This window comes from Branchiostoma floridae, chromosome 2 (assembly GCF_000003815.2).
Source record: "Branchiostoma floridae strain S238N-H82 chromosome 2, Bfl_VNyyK, whole genome shotgun sequence".
Lineage (NCBI taxonomy): Eukaryota > Metazoa > Chordata > Leptocardii > Amphioxiformes > Branchiostomatidae > Branchiostoma > Branchiostoma floridae.
The window spans coordinates 13,873,742-13,892,941 of record NC_049980.1 but is presented as its reverse complement, the minus strand read 5'-3'; the positions used below and the strand labels follow the sequence as shown (position 1 = coordinate 13,892,941).

At 44.0% G+C, this 19,200-nt stretch overlaps 1 protein-coding gene across 1 annotated transcript in view; it reads right to left on the bottom strand.

Annotated features, from left to right (window-relative positions):
* LOC118410582 (intraflagellar transport protein 172 homolog) overlaps positions 1–19,200 on the bottom strand; it is a 30,602-nt gene that overhangs the window by 7,363 nt on the left and 4,039 nt on the right. Inside the window, exons 8-29 of the mRNA XM_035812359.1 lie at positions 18,657–18,871; positions 18,259–18,382; positions 17,898–17,993; positions 17,101–17,420; positions 16,454–16,652; positions 15,752–15,919; positions 15,298–15,434; positions 13,878–14,070; positions 13,305–13,475; positions 12,891–12,971; positions 12,002–12,169; positions 11,431–11,630; positions 10,921–11,065; positions 10,537–10,626; positions 10,261–10,358; positions 9,668–9,803; positions 8,995–9,111; positions 8,501–8,643; positions 7,871–7,964; positions 7,577–7,641; positions 7,000–7,092; positions 6,728–6,815 (exon numbers count right to left, since the gene is read on the bottom strand). Of these exons, the coding sequence (XP_035668252.1) occupies positions 6,728–6,815; positions 7,000–7,092; positions 7,577–7,641; positions 7,871–7,964; positions 8,501–8,643; positions 8,995–9,111; positions 9,668–9,803; positions 10,261–10,358; positions 10,537–10,626; positions 10,921–11,065; positions 11,431–11,630; positions 12,002–12,169; positions 12,891–12,971; positions 13,305–13,475; positions 13,878–14,070; positions 15,298–15,434; positions 15,752–15,919; positions 16,454–16,652; positions 17,101–17,420; positions 17,898–17,993; positions 18,259–18,382; positions 18,657–18,871 (3,141 nt within the window). The remainder of the gene's footprint in view (positions 1–6,727; positions 6,816–6,999; positions 7,093–7,576; positions 7,642–7,870; positions 7,965–8,500; positions 8,644–8,994; positions 9,112–9,667; positions 9,804–10,260; positions 10,359–10,536; positions 10,627–10,920; positions 11,066–11,430; positions 11,631–12,001; positions 12,170–12,890; positions 12,972–13,304; positions 13,476–13,877; positions 14,071–15,297; positions 15,435–15,751; positions 15,920–16,453; positions 16,653–17,100; positions 17,421–17,897; positions 17,994–18,258; positions 18,383–18,656; positions 18,872–19,200) is intronic.

Here is a 19,200-nt window from a genome sequence, read left to right as displayed (position 1 = left end):
AACGGTTCGGACCGGTCCGAGGGCAGTCCGAGCGGTCCGCCTACGTCAAAGCCGTCCGGCCCGCGAGGCTGCCAGTCCGAGCGCCGGGCGGTGAACCGTCATTAAGTGGTTCAGCACGTTCGGCAGTTCAGGACCGCCGGACGCTTCGGGCGCCGTAAAACACTTAGAAAAAATTGCCGCCGCCCTGCCAAATTTTGTCTAAGTCCCTAAATTGTATGAAGCCGTGCGACAGCGCCCCCTTCCGTACACTAGGCGCAGCGACCAGAAGAGCAGTAAAGTCCGTAGGTGAAACTATTAGACATTGTTAGAGGCATGCATTACGTCCATTATTGCGGGGCAACAGCCAGAGCGGGCGAACACTAATAGTAATAGCGTTGCACTATCGCCAGAACAATACAAAATGTACTATGAAAATTTAAAAAATTGAGATTTTTCTACCTTCAAATCTACAACTTTTCTTCTATATTAAATTTTGGCCGCGACTAATGAATGGGTGACGTGTTTTCTTGTACATATATGTCACCACGCACGGCTGTCTGAAGTGAAGAGTAGAGTATAATACAATACTCAATAGAGTAGCAAAAACCAACTGATGGGTCTTCTAGTAAAGTTTACATACACTTATAAAATGCTGTTCATTTTCCAATTTCCAGCTTACAGTGTTGAGTCACCCTTTGAAGAATCTGCTCCGCTACTCAGTGCAGTTTTTCTGCATGTGCGAACGTTGCTCAGAAAGCCCGGCTGTCCAGTGTGCGAGATGATTTTGGAAAACACGGCGACCCCAGTTCCAGGCTGCACCCGCTGAAATAAACAGCGGGTTGATTGACATCCCGCCTGTGAGGCGCACGTGAGCGGCGCTCTGGTGGTCTTCCCACCACACATTGGCCGTTGCCATGGCGCCATGCTGGCGGCAGCCGTTTGATGTGTACAGTGTGGGACAATCTATTTACTGGCTAGCCAATCGCTACGATTTGTACGAAATGAGCCGGAGACGTCGATTTTCACTGCAAATAATGAGCCACATGATTGGTTGTAAGAAACTGAAACTGAAATCCTATGCCCCACTATCAAGTTTCTTGGAAATTCATCTGAATATGGCGAGCCAAAACACGTTGTTCAACCACGTGATTAAGACAATGCCAAAATTTTCGCAGTTACATATTGCCACATTTTGTGACATAATTTAGGTTGTGGGCCCTGTCCGAGTTTTATGGACGGGAAAATACGTCTGGGAGAACTGCGACAAATGCCTGTTTGTCTAATGAAGTCGGCAGGCTTGCTTGCCGACTTGCATGTCGGCTTGCTCTCTCCTTGCAGGAAAATGTTAGTCTCTACCAGTACCAGACTCCGGGTCGCTGGAAAACCGTAGAAATAGAATGAATAGAAGAGTAAGCCGGCCAGGGAACAGTACGCGACCTGCACAGTTTGGATTGCCCATCACGCCCATGCAGCGTTGAGTACGCGGATCACACCTACATGTTTATCCTCTCGACCATTATTAAAGGGTAATCTGCCACGAAGTACCAGTCTTTGTATCGTATCTCGTACACTACCAAATGCCGTGCATGCAGCATATAAAATCTTTATTGACACGACAAAAGTAAAGCGACTTTCGTAAGGTCTATAACTAAACAGACATATGAATATCTATAGGTATGAACAAGTCATTGTTACGAAGTCTGTTCTCATGAAGAATGAATATGTTTTAGTCCTGTTTGTCTCTTTATTTTTCTCTAGCGATAAATGAGAAAAAAGTCTTAAACACGTAACAGCAGATACCGCTTGGATAGTCGCAGTGGCATGGCGAATAAGAATTCGGCACGCCGTGTTTCGTTTCTAAATCACACGAACGCTATATTGTCCGTTCTGCTGTCGTGTTTGATTTACTAACTACATTGCCCACGCCAATAAAATCGTTGTCTTCCAAGCGCAGTGTAATAAAGTACTATAAGAAGAATAAACGACAATGCTATTGTAGGTCACCCTGGCACCTGAGGTCTTCACCATACGACTCTGGATTGATCATGCTCGCACGGCGTTAAAACGGGCGGGGAAAAGTTACAGACCACCATTGTTTTCTGTAGAACTAAATATAATCTTTCTACCCTATGATTAAATAATTGTCTCTGGCGCTTTACAAATAAGACGACATTGAGTTGCGCTACGTTTCGATTGACTGTCATTGTACCAAGCGACGATTCTGTCCAAATGTGCAATAATACGGGAGATAATGTTGAAAATGTATTTAGCATCTTTATTGCCTTTCATGGCGTCCGGCATTATCTCGCCTTGTGGACAATACCTAACATGATTTGTGAAGTGCAATATTTTGAATGTTTCTCACTTACCAAAATTTCCACCATCGTTTGGAGTCAAAGCGCATGCTTTGGCCGGAAAGGAACTTGTGAGCAGTACCTGGTTGGATCACCTGTTGGACGACCTGTAGCAGCGAGACTTCAATCGACTCTTTGAAAACGTGTTGAGTTTGACCAGTGATATTCCCCTTGACATTATATCAAGAAAGTGGGACTAAAAACAAGTACAGTGCTGTGTCACGCTGGAGTACGGTATCCAAAACAGGACACGGGGAACGGTTAGCCGAACATCTAACGCCACCATTTTATATGCATATTGTTGTTAGAAGCGTTAGAACTACTTTATCATTTTGACCTGTACTTAGCTTTAAGAGCACAAACGTACAATAAAAATTCGAAAATATATTACTCGTTAGTCGAAGCGACGACTGGATCAAGAAACGCCGTGGATGGCTGCATCCAGCACGTTACACTTACAGAAGGAGAGACTATGCACTACCCGTGCGTCGTAAATTGATAGGGGTTGGGGATGGTGACGCACAATCTAGGGGTCGGTGTCATGTTCCCCTGAGAAATTTGGACGCTTCATCCTTCGTAATATGAAAGGTTAGACTTAGAGAACTGCCCTGGATCTGGCCAGGGACAGGCGGATCTCAGGACACGCAACAGTGCCTCCCGAACCGTTCTGAACGTTCGGACCGGTTATCACGATTATTGTCAGCAGGGTGTCAAGCTTGAAAGACTCCCCTGTCTGCCCCTGGGGATAACATGAGCATTGCGCGTGCGTCGCGGTCATTTCAAATTGAAAACTCATCAGTAAACCGTTTCCTGATGTCCTGTGTTATTTTTCCGCTTTTTAGTCTTATACTAAGGCTAAATGTACAGACTATCATGGATAAGTTGGAAGAGGTGTCGCGTGAGGGGTTTGTACGTTGTCGTTTCGGGTCAGGATGCATCAAACTGCCATGGAGAGATGGAAAAGGACTAGCAACACAAACAATTTGTGTGGAATTATGTTCTGGTGCTGTTCCAACCGACTGCCGAAACTTCCGTGGAATACAAACGGACTGGAATACAAACATCCCTTCTTGTTCAAGACTGAACTGGTAAGAAACTGTTTTACATCGTTTAGCTGTGTTACCAAGTGTGTTAGATGTGAAATTATCAACAGCACAGTCAAAATCCTAGCTAACTGAAGGCATGTATTTTTTCCGCACTTACTGGGACTCCTGTGGGCTGTATTATGCACAATGTTGTTTCAGCGCCCATTTTCGTGGAAACACAGTGGTATGATGACGTAATAGTCACTTGTTGCAGCAAAGAGGAAGTCATGTTTCCACGTACCGTTGCAAATTATATTATAAATATAACCTTCTCGGCGAAGATAATGATGTGATTATGATCGTCTTACAATTTCCGCATACACCACTGATCGGAGGTAATTTTAAATCCATGACGAAGGTAACGAAGTTGTTTCCTCAATGTCCCGGGTTTGATAAAACCTCCCTGGTTGGGGGCAACGTTCTCACGGGTCGGACATGTCGGAGCCAGGCGGATCTCTGGACACGCCACAGTAAATCCCGAACCGTTTGAACCGTTCGGACGGGCTATCGGGATTATTGTCAGCAGGGAGTCAAGCTTTAGAAACTCGCCTGCCTGCCCCTGGGGATAAAACCTGTGAAATTCCAGCGAATTTGTTTTCTTCTCTGTACTTCAGTAAGTGTATCTTGGTTGTGTACATGCCCAATGCTGTGTAACGACTAAACGCACAGAACAAAGACTAAACTGTAGACTAAGCGTAATCTGAATTAGCACGTCAGGTGTCCATGTCCATGCTTCATATAGAGTAGAGAGAGTAGAGTACAACTACAACTGAAAAATATTAATATCAACGTTCCATAGAATTACTTCTCCTCACCATGGCATACTAGTAACTTCCTCCCAAGGACGTTATATCCATGTCCTCACGAGCGGAATTTCCTCGACAATAATCCTCCCCGTTTAATATTGTTCCTCCTTACCAACTTTTCAAAAAGCGTTTATTTACTTGTGCCGCAAGTAAAGATTTCGCCTGCTATTCACACATGTGCCTTTGACGGGCATAAAAATCTATCAAGCGATGTGAAAGTTGAAACGTCTACGGCGTAGGTTAACAATAATCCTCTAGGGTGACGTCTTTTAATCTCTACTCATTCAATCAACATTGTATGATATCACTCGTGGTACTTCTGAAGCCTTCTGAATATCGTTGATTTTACAAAAGTTAATGAAATCACATGCACAATAACTATACACTAGAGACAAGCAGATTTTACATCCTATTTGCTTTGCTGAATAATTTAAGTAGATTCTAGACTTACGGCCGAAGCTCAAAGGTGCGGCCAGACGTTGCAATTGGTGATTTTGCCACCCTTCCAGAAATTGGAGACCCGTTGTAGTGTGACATTTTGATTCCTGCCCTACGAATCGGTCTGGTAGGCGGCTGTCCCCGGAGACCAGTTTTGCTGGGATTAGGACAGAAGGAAAGCTTTACGGGAACACCGGCCAGTCTTGTCAAAAGTCGCTTACAAGTGCGCAAAGTAAATTTACTGCCGAAAGATTCCAATAATAATTGTGCAGACGTTTTATAATACGGACAGCATGACACCCAGCTAGCGGATATATGGTTGCTAATTATTTTGTCGGTCGCCACGCGATGATGGACAGCGGCACGCCTCTATACCTAAAGTTTCGCGCTGTGTGGGTGTGGCCTAGCCACTGGCTCGCAAATTGATATCTGGATCGTATTTTCCCGTCTTTGAATAACTTGCTCGTGAAAAAAGGCAAGAAACACAAAGGAAATGGGTATAATGACGACATCATTCTTAGTGGTATTCCTGTCAATGGATGTGCAAACTGTGCCAAAAATTAACACATGGAACGTAAAATAAACAACAAACAACGAGTTACAGACATGTGCGCACTTGTCGGGCGGCTGTCCCAAAGGACCGGGAGGCTTCAATCAAGTGTGGGAGAGTTCAATTCACGTATGGGGGCCAGCACCTATATCAAAACTAGTCTTATTTTAGACACGTAGAATAATATTTTGTGGCACTAGATTAACATATATATTACAATTCAATATTTAGATACAACTTTCTTTCAACAAAATACAATAAAGTTCAACACACACCAACAAAATGTTTGGCTTCTTCATAGGATCGTCTTCTTGTTTACGTTTGAGATGGGGTCACTGAACCCTCGCCGCCGCTGGGTGCGTAACGTGCCTAGCGTTGGCATGAATATATTAGGGCATTCAATGATGTTTATAAATGAATCTTCTAGATTATGGACTTGAATGTATATCATATATTAGTGATAGTGTCTCCACCACATGTTTGGTAACCACGCTTCAGTCGGAAAGACATCAGAAATCCATTACTTACGCTTTGTACATGGTTTGTGCGGGCAATCAAATGTTTCCTGGGACTCCGCACGCACATAACGTCAAAGTGAGGGCACATGTGATTTACATTGATTGTCTTGCGGCTGGTGTCATTCTGTAACTTCAAGCCGTCATTAATACTTTGTCTATAGGAGCGCTGGCGGCAGAGGGATGAATTGCATTCAAATTCTTTCTATTTTGTGACGGCATTCCGGCGGTTCAGACCGTCCGAACTGTTTGGGCAGCGATTTCCACCTCACAACAGCACGATTTTACGCATTCCACGGGTGTTTGGGAGGTACAGTTGCCATGTAAATTGGTGGTTCGCAGACGTCCGAACCGGCGCCCCGCGGTGCTCTGCACGCCCCCAGACGGTTCGGATCGCTTTGTTGTTATGGGAACCGCCCGTTCGGCCGTCCGGCCCGGGCGGAGCCGTACCGGCTCGAACCGTTCGAACGGCCCGCTCCAGGCCGCCGCCCGAAAGCGTTCGAACGATGCCGTCCGGGACCAGTCCGGGACGTAGTCCGGGCTAGTCCAAGCGGCCAATCTGGACCCTTTATGGCCGTCCGAACCGTTCTGCGAACTGTCGAGCGTCCGTCCCGTCCGACCGACCCGTCCGACCCCCGGACTATTGCATGGTTCGAACTGACGGTTCATGTCGGTCCGGACTAGTCCGGGACGGGCAAATTTTCACACAGGATGGTAGGTAAACAAGGATGCAAGGACAAAAGAAAAGATGAGATGCGCATGACAAAATTACCACACAAACACAAACTTGTAGACCTTATGTCTGCAAACTTTTTTTCTTCAAATTTTTTTCAGAAATCTGACCACTTGTCATTTTACAGTATTTGCTATCAGGTTACCTCGTTTATTGGATACTCCAAAAGCAAGAAAAATGTTCTTTCTTAACTATCAGTATGATATTAAAGACAGATGATTTTAATGTACTATAATATATCTATAATATCTGAATATCACCCCATACCTTGTAGTATTTAACAGCCAGCTCTGGACGTTGAGCTCTCAACAGGAACGTCTCTGCCTTTTGGTAATCCTTCTGCTCAAATGCATACCTAAACACAGAAAACAGTAACTGTGAATTTAACACAGAAAGCAGTCACAGTACTGTAAGATGTGCAGATAGCCAACCAATTGGAATCAAAACCACATGAGTGAAGAAACATAAAAGCAATCCAAAAGACCTTTAATAATTTGTCTTGACTGTCTAAACATTGGAAAAGTGTAAATTCTCCCTACCTGGCTTGACCAACCAGTACGTCTGACACACTGTCCTTGTCATGTTCCTCAGCTACCCTCTGTGCTGCATCCCAGTCCTGATTGTGTACATACCTGTGAATGAAACAGTGGGGCAATCTAAGTGAAAGCACAAAATTCTGCTGTGCAGCTTTAAGCCTGTCACACATTCAGGAACAACTTTGTTCCCGGTCACTATCCATCCAAGGTTCATACTACTACTAGGTTGGGAGTAGCCTGGAATCCATTCTATTCATGCCCTTCAGTTCGCTCCTCTGATTGCATCCAGGCATAATATGACATTTACAACTTCTCATTTTAGAAAATTTATAGTCAAACTGCACACAGACAACTTTCAAAGACTAGTTAAAAGCAACCTTGTTGACCAATAACCAAAAATAAAAAAATCTATTAATCAAACCAATCATAAAATTTTGATGCAATATGTGACTGTACCATTGATTGTCAATAAGAATGTAATTTGTATTAAGTGTAAGTATACCACAATATTAATTTTCAAAAGTCAGTAACATTAAAATTAATTCTTCGTGTAATGAACTGCTTTAAAAGCACATCTTACATCAACACAGCCTCCTTGGGTTTTCCTGCTCTGACAAACTCTGCCTCTGCCTCCTTGAACTTGCCCTGTCACAGAAAACAAAACACAGAGAAAAGTGGAAATGTCACAAAAAAGAAGACTGGTACATGAATAGTTTCTTGGACAAAAATTCTACAAAACACAAAACATTTGAAGTGATAGTGATGGAAAGGGGAACAATTTAGGGCACTCTGGTAATAATGATTTTTTTTCAGAAATCTTTGAACAATTTTTGTTCCCAGCAATTAACTGTTAGTCCTTAAAGGATCATCTTACCTCATCCTCCAGATACATGGCATGCTTCAGGTGGATTTCTGGTAATTTGTTCTTCATTGCAGTCCGGGAAAGGTCAAAGGCAAAGTCAAAGGCACTGTGGGAGAAACCCTGGGTTTAGTAACTATGCTAAGGGTAATATTGATAATAATCTGACTCACAAATATGTTCTTAGTTAAGAAATAACAGAGATATACCATGAGTCATTCAGAAATACAATATTCTTTCAAATTGTATTACTTTATGTTGCACTTAGGAGTTGCTACTTGTACATAGCAAATAATGAAGAAATTCTAGCAAGTACTTTTACAATGATGATCATGTAAGTAACGCATCCTACATTTTTTTACATAGAGCTGTTCTTAGATGTACACGTACACCCTTAAGTTGAAGTGAAAAGTTTAAAGATCCTCCCCATACTGGGCAGTGCCTATCTCCATGGCCTTGGGCTGACACATGACACTACAGTAGGGGGCTAGTCACAGGTACATTTTCAACTCCATGGCATACTCTTTCACAAAAGCACTGAGGACCAAGCCAACTTTTATCACCCCAGGCCCCTGCACTGAATATACTAAATATACTTCACTTCAGAATAGCCAACATATACGTATGTACAAAAGCCGTCCCTACCAGTTCTCAGCAGCATAGTCTATTGCAGCCTCCAGCAGCCCAAACTTGGTGAGCAGCTTGACTGCAGAGTCTCCACCCAGACTCTTGGCCCACAGGTACGCCACTTGTTTGGAAGCATTTGGGCCGCCATGAGACTTGGCAACCTAAGCAAGACAGGTTTATTGGCCAATGTTACAATACATTACACAGACTTTCAGGCAGCATGGATGATTTTTGAAAGGCAACAATTAATGTTTATTGACTGCTTTGTGTGCTACAGAAGGATAACAATTATGATATGTTCAAAGTTAAGTCCCCATCACACATTCAGAACCTTTTAAAGACTATCAGCCAACCTTGTCCACCAACTGCCAACAGCAGATGACATCTTTCACAACTAACTCCCAACAATGGTTTCAAGGCCACTAAGTATTCAAACCACATAAATGAAGAGAAACTTCAAGTTGGAAGTTCTCCCATATAAAAAGTTTGAGAGGATAAGTACAAGGACCCACCCTATATGCTTCATCCCACATGTCGTTAGTCCTGTACATGTTGACGGCTGACTTCCAGTCTTTGGCCTCCAGATAGTGGTGCTCAGCCTGCCGGAAGTTACCCTCACTCTCGAGCTCCTGGACACACAGAGAAAGGTACAAGGATGTATCTCTTCAAGTCATTCACTAGCCTTGATTATTCACAGATTATCTTCAGCTGACTGCAATGGACTGGGTTAACATTCTTTCTGTGGATTGAGATCACTTCAACTTCTTTTAGCAAACAGTATTCAAAGTCAAAACACCAAATTGCCTTGATCCGTTTTGTCTGACAGGAAAATAATGATTCAGAAGTTAAATGGTAGGTTGATTCAGAAAGCATACCAATTCTTTCTAATTTGTCTCAAACATTATGCTTCTGGTTTGACAGAAAATGTTGTCAGGGTAGTGACTGCATTCTGTCAGAATTGACAATTCTGCAGATTAATGGTTTGACTTGAAACTCAGGATTTATGAATGGGAGACCACCCTGACATATTTCTAGCATCTTGATGGTGATATCTGTTGAAAGAGATTCTGATCAGGATCTCAGAAAAAGAAATTCTGCCAAATTGCAACCTGACAAATGCATCATTTACTGAACAAATCAATGTGCAAAATTTCATAACAAAAGCAAGGCCCGAAGAAGCCATACCTTAGCCAGGTGGAGATGTGTGTCCTGTAGAAGGTCCTTGTGATGCATGCGGACCAGCCGGATCATGTCGTCATAGCGACGCAGCTTCTTGTACATAGTGATGGCCAGGTCAGGCTCATCCACTGTGATATACAACCTGGGAGAAACGGTAAGTATAGTGTCAACAAAAGCCTGACATCCTGCCAAGGCCTAGGAAAATTAATTGATGATTGTGGTCCTGAAAAAAATCAGAGTCAGAGGGTACCAAGGGATTCATCCTCTGACTTTTTGTCAATAGAGTTTGGCTGAAGCAATCCCACAAATGCTATTCAACAAAATCTAATGTGAAATTGAAAAGCAATGTATATATGGAACATTTATCACAGCCCAGATATGTCACAAGACACAATATGTCATAATACGTTTACAGACATTCCAATGAAAGTTCACGTGTGATTATCAATTGGTAATTGAGAGGACATGACATATTAGACTTCGAGTCATTAGATCTTGAGAAGAAGGATCAGAGGACTGATCATAAGCTTGTTGATAAGCGCTTAACTACATGTACAAAACTGGCATATAAAAAGGTTTCCAGACTTCTGAGTCCTTACCTCTCTGCCTCCCTGTAACGACCCTGAGACTCCAGCTGTTGTGCCTGTGTGATGTACAACACTGCCACATCCTCTGGCTTCATACATGTCATGGCCAGCTGCAACATGGACAAAAATACAATCCATGTTTTAGGAACAGTTGACTACACCAAACTACAGGGCATATTATGAAAGATATATATATTCCAATCTTACTCTAACAACAGTAATACATGAATGATAATGTTCAAATTATAAGGTTCTATGGACACATAAGTACATCGATGATTGCCTCACCTTGTGTGCAGCCTCCCACTTGCCAGAGGATGTGTACATCTCAATGGCTTCCTTAGTGTGGCCTGACTTCACAAAGAACCGCTCTGCAGTCTAGGGGCATCAGGAAGGGAAATATCTTAGTTAAAAGGAACTGAAGGCAATATATTCATAGGCCTACTGGTTTTCCTCTTTACAAATGCTGATTGATACGTAGAGAAGCAGTATGTACCATTTTTAAAGTACGACTCAGTTGGTGATTGAACTCAAGACCTACAGAATTTAAGGTAAACACTCTACTCATTTAGCCATTGAACCAATCTAGTCTATGAAGGTGCAGTTTCAAAATGTTAAGACTTAAGACTTGGCACAGACATTTCTTTAATCTTCTGACATTGTCTTCCTTACCTCTAGCTCCTGTATGGAGGCATAGTGCTGGCCTATCTTGTAGTAGTACTTGGCTGCTACAGACGGATCCTGCAGTTCCACTATCTGTACAGCCTTGTTCCACTGGCGGGACTGGATGGCAGAGTCTATGGCCTTCAGTGAGCAGCTGAGTAAAAACAAAAGTAGAAAATAGCTTTATCCACGTTTAGGACTTGAAGTGATGGATTCTACTTCTAGAAGAGAGAAGGAGGTATTGCTGCAATACAGCTGCAGTGTTTTAACTGCAATTGAAAGAATTCTGTAGTACAGTTGCTGTACTGAAACAGTACTGAAAGAGGTTAACTGTTCCAGATTTAAAAGACTTGGGATACAGTTACAAGAGATACTATTTTGGAAACTGTACAATCTTGGATCTTCAGTTCATAAAAAGAATGTTATAATAATAAATCTAGCTTCAGTTATACAATGGATATAATGTTTACACACACACTGCCAATAGCTAACCACTATAATACACAATATTGTATGTACCCAGCTTCGATGTAGTGGTTGATGGCAGCGTCCAGTTGTTTCTGTGCGACCAGCCAGTCTCCCCACTCCTCCTCCAGACGCACCACCTCGTTAGGGAAGGACGACCGCGCCAGCTCCACGGCACGCCGGTACGCGTGGCCCTTACGGTAGCACTCCAGGGCGCGCTGGTTCTGCCGGATCTGTTCAAACATGTCTCCAGCCTACAGGATAGAAACATTTCATGTTTAGTACATTATCTATCAACAATATGTAGTTATAATCTAATTATGATTTACCTATATCTAATTATAATTTGGGGTGCTAAATGGTCGATAAGCGATCACCAAGCCCAGGTAGTGTGCAACCCTCAACAAAAAAGCATACAAAATGTAATGAATCACAAAGTTTTCAGTATTTTTTTCCAATTAATAACAAACATTATCATATGGCTGGATCTGAGCGCACATAAATGACAATGTGAGTTTTTCCTTTCCCAGGGTATGTTATTTCCTACAGCATTCAACCCTACCACTGTGACAAAAACAGCGGGGCCTACATGTACCAACCCTGTAGATCCATCTCTAAGACTCACCCTCTCATAGAACTCTCCCTTGATGAGAGCGCTGGCGATCCTGGACACCAGGTCAGTGTTGGACAGCAGCTCCTCGTGACTGGTGACCAGCCGAGCTGCCTTGGCTGGTAACCCTGCCTTCATGTACAGGTTAATGGCTGCGATGTAGTCTCCTTCGTTCTCCTTCACCTGCAATGTCAGGATGTTAGAATGTCAACATGGACCCTTTCCCTGGTCAGGAATTTGTTATATCCATGAATGGAGGCATTATTTTCGCCCGCCTGTGTGACTGTGCTGCTGTACATAGTCAATTATTCTATATGCTAGGCATGTCTCACTACGTATCAGAGTGACTAGAAATCGTAGGTGTCACTGACAGGAATTGTAGATATAACGGGTCAAAGGTTATCTCAATTCCTGTGAATCACCATATATAGATAACATAGAGATATAGATTGGATGTCATTTGCATAATTATTGAGAAACAATCAGCAAGAAACTTCCACTAAAGCAAGATATTTACAAAAACTAAATATTTTGCAAGGAAATATTTCATAAAGATCAATAATCTTCTGTTGTCATAGGAATGAAACAAATGTCTGACCAGACGAAAACCATTCAGCACCAAGGACAACAGTTTTACCAATGCTAATCAGCCTACAAACTATAGAAAATCAAAATTGAAAAGCCTGTAGGAAAATAAATTGTTCTTCAAATTCAGCACCCATTCAGTACCAAGGACAGCAATTTTAACATTGCTAATCAGCCTACAAACTATTGAAAATAAGCATTGGAAAGCATGGTTGAAAAAAGTTGTTGTTCAAATGCCTGAAGAATGCAAGTGAAAAAAATTTCCAAAAAATCCAGATTTGACTTCACCTACAAAACTAGACCAGTGTTTGTTACTGACCTCTCCAGCCTTCTCCTCCTGGTTGGTGTCCATGAGCCACTGGTAGTAGTTCCTGCGCAGGGTCTCCAGCTCTGGGTGGTGCTGCATATATACAAACAGTACAACATAAGATTGTAGTTACGAGTACTATGATATCTTTCTTAAAGGGATCAGACCAGCAGTTTGAAGTTCATCTACAGATGACATGGCAATAGAAATAGTGCCACTGACAACACTGTAACCAAATTTGAGATTTGGATACTGACAGGCGATCAGAATTATGTCTTATGATACATCTGCCAGCACAAACACTCTCAATACCATCTCAATGAGACCAGACCTAAAATCCTTAAAAGCAAATGAACTTTATCCAGCAGCGGAAGGGTTAAACAAAGCAGTTGTTAGGAGAGAAGAATCCCAGCACATCCTGTGTACCTTTGCCTCAGCCACGGAGATGGACTCGTCCCACTTGTGCAGCTCCTGGTACATCTCCATGGCCTTGTCAATCTCATTCTGCTCCAGGTAGATGGCCTCTGCCTGACCAAACTGTTTGTCCAGCATGGCCAGCTTAGCACGCACCACATAGTGGTCCATACCATCACCTCCCTGTGTTAGAGAGAGTTTCAGAACTTCCATTACAGTGCAAAGTATAACTTTTATGCATTTAACGCCTTTTACTTCATTTGTAAGCCCCTTCTTTCACTAGACAGAGATCCCTGGGCAACTACTGAGCAGCCGAAATTTGATCAGGTAACCTCTCATTTAATGATTGGAACATGGTACAAGGTGCAAAAGTTTTAAAAAAGGCAAAACAAAAATCTGTTCCTTGTCCAATGCATTGAGTGATCTTGTCAAGCTGTTGGTTGCTCAGAGGTTGCAGCCTCTGTGGAAAGGTGTGAAAATTATCATCCTGTATGTTGACTGGTTAAAACAGCACATAAACAACAAGTCAAGTTCCCTGTATCAAACTTGATGACTCATCACACGGTCTAAACAACAGCCCCTCACCATGTCTTCTGCAGCCTTCTCAGCCAGTTTGTTGACATCCTGCAGGTACTTGGCTTTGGCTACATCTCCCAAGGCAGCATAGCAGCGCTCTGCAATGTGCAGCTGCTGAGCCTCCAGGGACAGTTTACTCAGGGTCTTCCACATGGCTTCTGTCTCAGAGGACATCTCAAGGGACTCCAGGAAAGCTGCAGCTCTGGGAAAAACAGGAAGGTGGCATTTATAAAAGGCTGTACCTAACCAGATCTGTCACGAAACTGAATCTGGCAGCTTATCGGATCCGGTACCTGACCAGGTCGGCAGCTTACCGAGTCTGGCAGCTTACCGGGTCCGGCAGCTTACCGGGTCCGGCAGCTTACCGAGTCTGGCAGCTTACCGGGTCCGGCAGCTTACTGGGTCCGGCATATTACCAAGTGAGGTAACATACCAGGTCTGGAATTAACCAGGTCCGGCAGCTTACCGGGTCCGGCAACTTACCGGGTCCGGCAGCTTACCGGGTAAGGCAGCTTACCGGGTCCGGCAACTTACCGGGTCCGGCAGCTTACCGGATCTGCCGCCTTACCGGGTCTGCCGCCTTACCGGGTCTGGCAGCTTACCGGGTCCGGCAGCTTACCGGGTCCGGCAGCTTACCGGGTCCGGCAACTTACCGGGTCCGGCAGCTTACCGGGTCCGGCAGCTTACCGGGTCCGACAGCTTACCGGGTCCGACAGCTTACCGGGTCTGGCAGCTTACTGGATCAGCCGCCTTACCGGGTCTGCCGCCTTACCGGGTCCGGCAGCTTACCGGGTCCGGCAGCTTACCGGGTCCGGCAGCTTACCGGGTCCGGCAGCTTACCGGGTCCGGCAGCTTACCGGGTCCGGCAGCTTACCGGGTATGACAGCTTACCGGGTCCGGCAGCTTACCGGGTCCGGCAGCTTACCGGATCTGCCGCCTTACCGGGTCCGGCAGCTTACCGGGTCCGGCAGCTTACCGGGTCCGGCAGCTTACCGGGTCCGGCAGCTTACCGGGTCCGGCAACATACCGGGTCCGGCAGCTTACCGGATCTGCCGGCTTACCGGGTCCGGCAGCTTACCGGGTCCGGCAGCTTACCGGGTACGACAGCTTACCGGGTCCGGCAGCTTACCGGGTCCGGCAGCTTACCGGGTCCGGCAGCTTACCGGATCTGCCGCCTTACCGGGTCTGCCGCCTTACCAGGTCCGGCAGCTTACCGGGTCCGGCAGCTTACCGGGTACGACAGCTTACCGGGTCCGGCAGCTTACCGGATCTGCCGCCTTACCGGGTCCAGCAGCTTACCGGGTCCGGCAGCTTACCAGGTCCGGCAGTTAACTCAAATCAGGGGTGCATGCTTTAAGTGGCTTAGTAATATTTTGATCAAGAAAGTATGAAGGAGTAAGTCTATTTCTGTCCTGGTGGAAAGACTAACCTTGGAAAGTCTGCATCATCGATGGCTGTCCCAAACTCAATCAGTCCCTCGTCCAGTGTGTAAGAGATGGTGGTGACGCCTTCATTCACTATCACATCTGTCTTACCTTCATTACGCTCCAAGTCAACAATGTCACCCTGGAAGGGGTAAGGTAAAAAGTATAACATAGTAAATGACTTACCACCTGACTTCTATATTCAGTGTCGACTTGTCTATTCATGAAAACAGACACTATCAACATCGAGTCTCTTATTCTATAAACTTAAGGGATATATAGAAAAATACAAAGTTTCTACAAGACTTCAACATCATAAGAACATAAAACACCATTCAGTACCAAGGACAGACACAACATTGGTAGCGTACACACTGATCATTCTCACCACTGACACACACAACTGTTGAGCATCGGTGGAGTACTATTATGTGCCACTATTGCACTAATGATAACTACCTTGATGGGAAACATGGTGACCCTCTCTGGTGCATCAATGTTGTACCAAACACAGAGGTTTCCCCTGTTCTGAGCCACCACCACATCACTGTTGGGGACCCACTGCACGTAGGAGCAGTAGTTCAGCATGGTGGTCTTCACCTGAGACTCCAGGTCATAAATGTGCAGCTGCAAAGGGACAAGAAAACAGTCAGTATCTGGTAAAGCATATTTTCAAACACCTGTATTCACTAGTAGACATGAGATTCTTCTGAACACTGAAGGGCCTGAAGTAAGGAAACATACAAAGCTTTCCTTAGCTCATTCAAATTTACAGTCCAGTCTTATTACAAACTAAGCCTTGTATTTTCTATGTGTTACATCAAAAGGTGCAATGGCCTAGTGGGTAGAGTGTTCTCCTTGCATTCGGTAGGTCGTGAGTTCAAACCCCGGCCGAGTCATACCAAAGACTTTAAAAATGGTACATGCTTCTTTCTCTGCTTAGCACTCAGCATTCGGGAAAGAGTATGGAAGTTGAACACACACCACTACCAGTGGACTAGCCCTCTGCTGTAGTGATTGCGTTGTGTGGCCCAAGGGCTACTGAAACGGAGATGGGCGCTGCCCTATGCGCCATCAGGCGCGGGAAGGAACTTTGAACTTTGACTACATCAAAAGATGGTTTACCACTTATGCAAATCAAACAAGCATGCAAACACCTACCCTCATCCTCTTGTCCCTGAAGAGAAGTTTGCGACCTGTCTCATTGAGTTCCAGCCAGTCTATCTTGGAGTCATGGCTGATGGAGGAGATGGTATACCCCATGTTCAGGTCCATGATGGCTATAGTCTTCATGTCCATCAGATACGCCATCTTCTTGTTATCCTCCTGTCCCTGGATGGACCTCTCATTCAGCCGAACACTGGGGATAAAACACAACCATTCCTATCTTCAGTCTCTAGAAACCTCTACTACATTACTATCTGCTGCCTACACAAACATAACATTAGGTACAGGTACATGTACTAGTACAGAGGTCCATGTGTCCAGTCTAAATTTTCATCTTCATGGCAGGAATGAGTCAAGTTGTTTTAGTCTGAGTGAAGGTCTATTGTAGTATAGTACCAGGATTTTGGACCTATATGTAAATGAAATCCATGGTACTGACAGTCTCGTACTGGTAACTCAAAGTGTACCAATATTGCTACGTTAGTTACTACTGCAACAGTACAAGTAGAAAGTGGATATTAACTGTTCAGTTTGTCAGCATCATTTCTGTACAAATTCATCAGTACATTAAATGTATATAAAAATCATGTTCTCGAAATGAATAAGACCTGCAATGACTATCAAGGCCAGAACTTATTTACCTGATGAGATGTGGGTTCATGAACTCAGTACGGACAGATCCCAGAATCTCGTTGGCTCCGTACTCCACAAGCGTCAGCTCCCCTGCGTTGAAGATCATGCACACAGTCTCGTTCTCAAAGAAGAACTTCTCGTTCCCGCCGGTGTTCTGCCAGGGCACCTCGCTGAGCTTGTTGGTCTTCAGGTCCCCCAGGAGGATGGTGTCGGAGGTGTGAGCCACCAGGAACCGGTCTTTACCCATGATCTTGACCTCCTCAATTTCATATCCATAGTGAGACTTCAGGACTACACGGGTGCCTGATGACAGGTTCTTCACAATGACCTGCAATGGACCAGTAACATAGCTGTGATTTCTGAGAGATGACTTCTTTCTCCAACAGGAAGTATAGATAATAGAAAGTGAAGCCCAGGTTACGATAGACGAATTTAGCCTCACCCTAGCCTATGCTACACAATTATCCTGCTTGCTTTAAGAGGCTAGTTATTGGGCCCTCTTGCCAAGAGCTCATGACCATATACATGTAGCTCAATAGAAAACCATTCCTATTCCTAGAAGTACCAATAGGGGCTCACACGATTCTCTGTCACCATGGGAACCTGGCATAACCTGTCAAGCTATGTTGGCACATGCAAATTGTCCAGATATTGGACCACCTGGGTATTCTATGACCAAGCTTTGCAGAAAATAAAACATATCATTACAAACAATACAACAATATACTATCATATTCTTTAAGATGTCCTGTTTGAAATTAATAGTTTAGCAACATGACAGTAGGTGTTTGTTTTGTATTCTTACCTGACTTAGCCCAACATATGTCATCTCAAACTTGTTCTTATAGATGGACCTACGTAGACAGCAGTCAAACAGCTCTACTCCTCCACACAGTGTCCCCTGTCATGATGGCACAAACACAAGTCTAAGCAATGTACAAAAGCACCATCTTGCAGTTTGCAGTCAAACTGCAGGTATTCATAAGCACTGGGCACTGTCATTCCAAACAGCACTGATATCATCATACTACTAGGAGGTTTGATTAAAGGATACCATCAAATACATATATGTGACTAATACACCACATACAAATCTACAATGTCATTTGAATAAGTCAATTCTATACAGTCATTACAGTCAAACCAATGATATACATTGTACTCACAGCAGTTAGCCTGGACCCATCCCTCTTCCAGGCCAGGGCAGTGATGGTGTAGAGGTTTGGGATCTCCTTTGGCTTAGCCTCATCCCACAGGCCCTTCCTGGGGCTCCAGTTGTACACTCGCAGCCTAGTGTAATGATCATTGTAGAGTTAAAATCTTGGACAAAGTGCAAACTTTGATAAACCATTGACTTTATGACTTGACTGGTACAAGACAACCTTGTTATTTCATGAATACATGTACATGTAGGTCTAATTTTGTTCATAGATCTACACTTACCTGGTTGTTGTAAACTTTTCAATAATGTACAAATTTCCCAAGTGGAGAAAATATCAGCTTTAACTTGCAGTTGATATCCTTGTAGAATAAAAGTGTGCCTAATCTGTAAGGGTAACTTCACCTGTCATAGCTGCCAACCACCACTGACTGTCCGCTGGGACTGCACACAGCCGTGGTCAGCTCCTTCTCATCATCATCACGGCTGTAGTCAAACTGCTGGATGGACCGCCCGTCCTTCCCGTACACGATCACGCGCTTGTCGCATCCCGCCACCATGATGCTGTTGGCAGCCCAGGCCAGGGCGTACGGAGGACACCCGTGGGTGCAGATCTTTCCCTGTGGATGGAAAGGTAACTGAGTTACATGGATTCCGAACTGTTTTTCTGTAAATTACAGGAAGTTCAGCTTTACCTACTAGAGGTTTATAAGAAAAAAGTAGCAAGGTATTGACTCAAAATCTAAATCAAAATAAAGGTACTGGGTTCAAATCCCTAACAATGTACAATGTTGTGCTCTTAACAAAGGCACCTGGATGTTGAAAGCAAAATTATTGAAAGCAAATTTTGTTTGTGATATAGTTTCACTCAGGAGACTTGATGTAATGATGTTACATCCTGAAACAGCTTACAGAAAATTATCATTACAATTCAAAGAAGGTCAGTACA